Source organism: Pogona vitticeps, chromosome 9, assembly GCF_051106095.1.
Source record: "Pogona vitticeps strain Pit_001003342236 chromosome 9, PviZW2.1, whole genome shotgun sequence".
Classification (NCBI taxonomy): domain Eukaryota; kingdom Metazoa; phylum Chordata; class Lepidosauria; order Squamata; family Agamidae; genus Pogona; species Pogona vitticeps.
The window spans coordinates 6,088,849-6,093,821 of NC_135791.1; the positions used below are offsets into that span (position 1 = coordinate 6,088,849).

Consider the following 4,973-nt stretch of genomic DNA (forward strand, 5'->3'; position numbering starts at 1 on the left):
TTGGTGAAAAGCACCTTAGCTTTCCCCCTACAAAACAACTTATAAAGAGGGGAGGTGTTACATACAGCACTGATGTTACCTGTCTGTCATGGGTTTGGAGGGAAAGTTCCATCCTATGGGGAGTGGAAGGCGGGACATCAGGAGGAGGGGCTGTACTGTATATATATGTGGAGCGTGTGTGGTGAGAGGGAGATGCTGAGAGACACTGGGTTGTGACGAAGCAGCAGCTGGGAAGAAGAAGCTGTTGTGGGAGTCTGTGTGTCAGACAGGGTACTTCTGTGTGTCAGAGTACCAACCTGATAGGTTCAGGTGTCTGTTGGGTAGCCAGAACTGATAGGTTCAGGGTCTGGGCTTCAATTTAAGGGTTCTGTGTGAACCAAACTGTATGTATGTATGAGTGAGAATAAGCCACGTTACTTTATCCTATTCACCTGATTGTTTATTTTTCCCTGTGTGTATTTAAAATAAACCTTATTCTTTTTATTGTTTAAAAATCCATCCCTGGTCTGTGTGACTTCTTATAGGGAATGGTTGGTGGCAGCTTAGTGTAACTGTGTGACATATCCCAGTAGGTCTGGGTTTGTCACAAGAAGTTTCAAGATGTGGTTCTGATAGCTCCCTAGATGGGATGGCAGCATACTGAACCTCTTTCGAGCTCTGGTGGCCCGCCTCCCATTGTACATTGTTCGCTAGACCTTCAGTCAGGAGTCCTGTGCGGTCCGAAAAGCTACTCATCTCCAGGTTCAGCCTGGCTCGGCCGACAGGACACCAGCTTCTGCCAGACCGTGCCTGTCAAGTTTCATCGGTCACCCACCCTGTTTTTGATCCCGTTCCCTGACCTCTGGCTCCGAGATCAAAAGCTGGTCAGCTCTGTTCAGAAAAATCTGCCCAGTTGCTTGGCGTTCCTTTCCGAAAAGGAAATGAACGCCGCAGACCAGTGTGAGCCAGAAACTGACTCCAAGCCAAATGGAAGGGAGGGTCCATGGCATCCTCTGTGGCTTTTCCAGCCTCTTCTTGTCCGAGGCTTGGTTTCCTCAACCGGCTTCTGTAGCTTCCCTTCTACAACTGACCACCCGTGGTGTAGCGAAGGGTTGGGTGTTTCTTTCGCTAGATGGAGTTCGCTTTGTTCTGTGGATGGCTGGAGCCATAAAGATAAGCGTGCCTGATCTTATTTTTTCCTGCTTTGCTTCCTTTTGGAATCTCAGTGCACACAAAAATCATGTCGTCCACTTTGACCCTATGCCCAGCAGCAGTTTCCTTTTCCTGGTTTGATCTTTACCACTTCAAGTGTTGCTGTCCGGAGTCCGTCTTGGTCCTTAACGGCATCTTGAAGGAGGTGTTCTGGTGTAGTTTTCAAATGTTAAGTCTTCCCGTATTGGGGCGCCGAGGTTCAAACCTGCTTCCGCAAAAGTTAGAACCCTCTCCCCATCTCGCCACTTTCCAAGACTCAGTGTAAACCCATGTGGCTGTTTGACCCACTGAAAAACAAATCACAATTTGAACAGAATGTATTTCCTAGACTTGGAAAGTATCTTGAATGTCATCTAGTCCCATCCCATCACTGCAGATAGTCAACAGCCACAATCTCTCTGTTAAGGAGCAATCCAATCTCTGCTTAAAAATCATTAAGGAGATGTCACCATCATCCAAGGCACTTTGGGTCACTGTCCTATACTGGTTGTTTCAGGCCCTACCCTCAGGAGCAGCAGAGAGATTTACTAATCTGAGAGACACAGAAGGATGTTCAAACACAGTGACCAATATCCTGTTGCGTAGTTATGCTGGTGGAAGGGAAATGGCATGACTTCTAGTGGCAAATTGCTGCTAATTAAGGAGTCCATGCTTCAGTTCCAGGTCACAGACCAAACCAACCAGACTGGCACACAACAAAGAATCCGAGTGGGGATATTAGCAGCGATTTGCTGCTTGAATTATGCCACTCCTCTTCTGCCAGCCTAACAAGGCAGTAGGATTGGGGGCAATATAACCTTGAACAGATGCACAACCCATTGACGGATGTTGGATTTCTTTCCAAGACACTTACTTACTCATTCCACGTAACCGAGTGAGAATGGAGCAATTTCCTGTGTCTGTCATGTATTCTGGGGTATGACAAACCATCCAAGAAATTGCATGCTTAAAAAAAAATGATTTCTCTCTATTCGTGGTGTGATGACTGCTTATCTGAATTCTCATCTTTCACATTTCATTTCCTCATCATAAATATTACTGTGAGTTTGTTGTGTTTAATCAAAACACTGCCTTCTTTGGTTCCAGGACTACATCTGACCTGTTGGCCATCAAAGTGGTCTCTGAAAGAGAAACCGCTTCTTTTGGTGGTGTGGATGGACTTTAACGACATGACATGGAAAGAATGTTTACAGACCTTCCAAAGGTGTCCGTCCTGTGGATTCTGAAGGCCTAGCCAGCATCTTGAGTGATAAAACTAGGGAATCCGAACCTAGTTTACAACAAGCTTGTTCAGGAGTAACGTTGGCCAACACTCTTGAGATATTAGTGGTTCTTCGATGGTGTAAAGTCTTTTCCCATTTAATGTGACTGCCCTTCTCCGTCGGCCTGGAAAGCCATACAGTATTCTGCTACTGAAACCCAAACTGTGGATATAAAATGAGGCCTCTGCCTCCCGGAGATGGGCCTTCCCCTCTCGGACTGCTCAACCGAGGGCCGGATTATCTCCGTAAACAGCTGGAAGGGACCAGCAGAGGACAAACCCCAAGTGCGGTGGAAAGACTGGAAGCTGACAAAGCCAAATACGTCAAGTCCCAGCAAGTGATCAACAGTCGCCAGGAACCCGTCTTGCTCTGCCCTGCCCTCCAGGCTTCCCCTTGCTGCAGGAGACCACTGACTCTCCACTACCATGGTGGCTTCTCCCAAGGCTTGCCTGTAGGCCACGAAGCCCTCGGGCCAAAGAAGACCTTGCCTTCTCCACAGTCGCCCACAGCACGGAGAGGGGGCGGCCGGCGCATGCTGAGACCAGATTCGCTGGTCATCTACCGGCAGAAGTGGGATTCCTTGGCTGTCAACAAAGAGAACGCGAAGGGCTATGGCCTAGTGAGGCGGTTGTTCCAGAGTCCCCCGAGAGATGGACATAGCCATCCATCTTCCAGGGATGCCTCGGGAGATGGACCATTTCAAGAGACACCAGAGGAGAACTCCATGGTCTGGGTGCAAGCAGAAAAGGAAGAGACGAGGACTCTGCATTTGGCTGGCTTGCCAGCCGGCTCCCCGGAACGTGTTTTGGCACAGGATCAGAAACCTGGGTCCAGCGCTGAACTGGATACGGACCCTATCCCTACCTCCCCGAATCCTGGTCCAACGGATTCCAAGAGGCCACTCGTCCCGAGTTGTTCTCTCCCTCTCTCGGAGAAAGAGCGTTTTTTTAACTACTGCGGCTTGGATCGCAACCTGGTGGAGGTGCTGGGGGCGGAACAGTTCAAGCCAGGCAGCTGGGAAGCCGGCTCTTCCTGTCTGCTCCTGGGAAGTGTCCGGGCGGCCAGTTCTGAGCACGACCATCCCTCTCAGAACGACGAGGAGCTTGCTGGTGAAGAGCTGAGCGAGAAGCTGCCCACCTCAGTCTCCGTGATTGAGAGAAATGCCCGTGTCATTAAATGGCTCTACGGTTGCCAGCAGGCTCAGAAGGCAGTCAAGGAGTCCATGGTGTGAGCCAAAAAAAGAGAGACCTGGCTTCAAAGGCAGTTCTTAGCACACGGAAGGCCGGGTGGCCCAGCTCTTGTTTGAGGATGATGGCAATGCTCCCATTTTGGAGAAATGAGCAAGGGGGAAAAGGTCTGATGCCTGTCGCCAGAGAGATCTTTCAGAGACGGACCTTCTCTGTAGCAGGGAGGCTCTCCAAAAGAGTTAGGCATTAACCCCAATGAGGAATCGCTCTAGAGCAGATTGGGTTAGACCCACGAGGACCAAGCCAGGTCGCCATTTTGGAGGCCAATTTGTGGTCTGTGACAAAGAAGCAGGCATTGGTTCTTAGCTATTCCCACTCATCAAAGTACCAGAGGCCAGGAATGGGTTGCTTTGTCCCTCCAGATGTTTTTGGATTGCAGTTCCCATAATCCCTCCATATTGGCTAGGCTGTCTAGACCTTGGGCTACAACGGGTAGAAATGTAGGCCAAAAACTTGTGGAGGGACACAGTTGCCCATGATTGCCAGAGATACAGGTCACATGGAGGTCATCACGCCATTCCCTTCTGCCTTCAGCAAGTGACCGTGCAGGTAATGTGAGATACAGCAGGGATTCAAATCCCCCATCAGCTGTCTGTGTGGTCTTTGGCCCATTGTAGATACTCTGCTTAACCTCGTTCGCAAGGCTGCACAGATACAACTGGATCTTTCCTATGAGTTTCGTCTCAAGAATATTCTATCTGTTTGATTCCCGAAGGCAGTAAATGATGACGGAATAACCACTGGGCCAGGCTGGTCCATCGGTCCAGATAGACGGGGTATAAATCAAATCAAATAAATAAATAAATAAATATTGAATGTATCTTAAAGGTCTTGTCATGGAAGAATCCAGTTTCCCCATTTGATACTTGATGTTGAAATCCTCCTGCATGTTCTCTCGTTATGTTCTGTTTTCTGTATGTTTCCTGGCACATGTAGAAATGCAAAAGAGGTGATTTGCTACACTCCCAGATGGTTGCATGTGTTATTCCTAATAAAGGAGGAAGTTGGCTATCAAGCATGTCTGTCTCTGCTAGCACAGATCTAGGCGTAAGAAACCTTTTGTGTATCGAAACCTAGGTATAAGCAGAGATTGCAAAAGTGTGGGTTTTTTGTGTGTGTTTTTTTGTTTGGACTATGGCAAATCCCAGCTGATTCTGAGAAATGTAGTTCAAAAAAGGCAACTTTTGCAAGCTCTGGGTATAAGCACTCCACTTTGAGCTACATTAAGACTGCCACAAACCACTTTGTTTTTGACAGATTTTTCATTTTTAAA

At 48.3% G+C, this 4,973-nt stretch overlaps 1 protein-coding gene across 1 annotated transcript; it reads left to right on the forward strand.

Annotated features, from left to right (window-relative positions):
* The first annotated feature begins 824 nt into the window (after nt 1-824).
* On the forward strand, nt 825-4,715 carry FAM110D (family with sequence similarity 110 member D). Its single transcript, XM_020778551.3, has one exon. It carries the CDS (start codon nt 2,629-2,631, stop codon nt 3,682-3,684), a length of 1,056 nt encoding a protein of 351 aa, XP_020634210.3. The 5' UTR covers nt 825-2,628; the 3' UTR covers nt 3,685-4,715.
* The last annotated feature ends 258 nt before the right edge of the window (nt 4,716-4,973 follow it).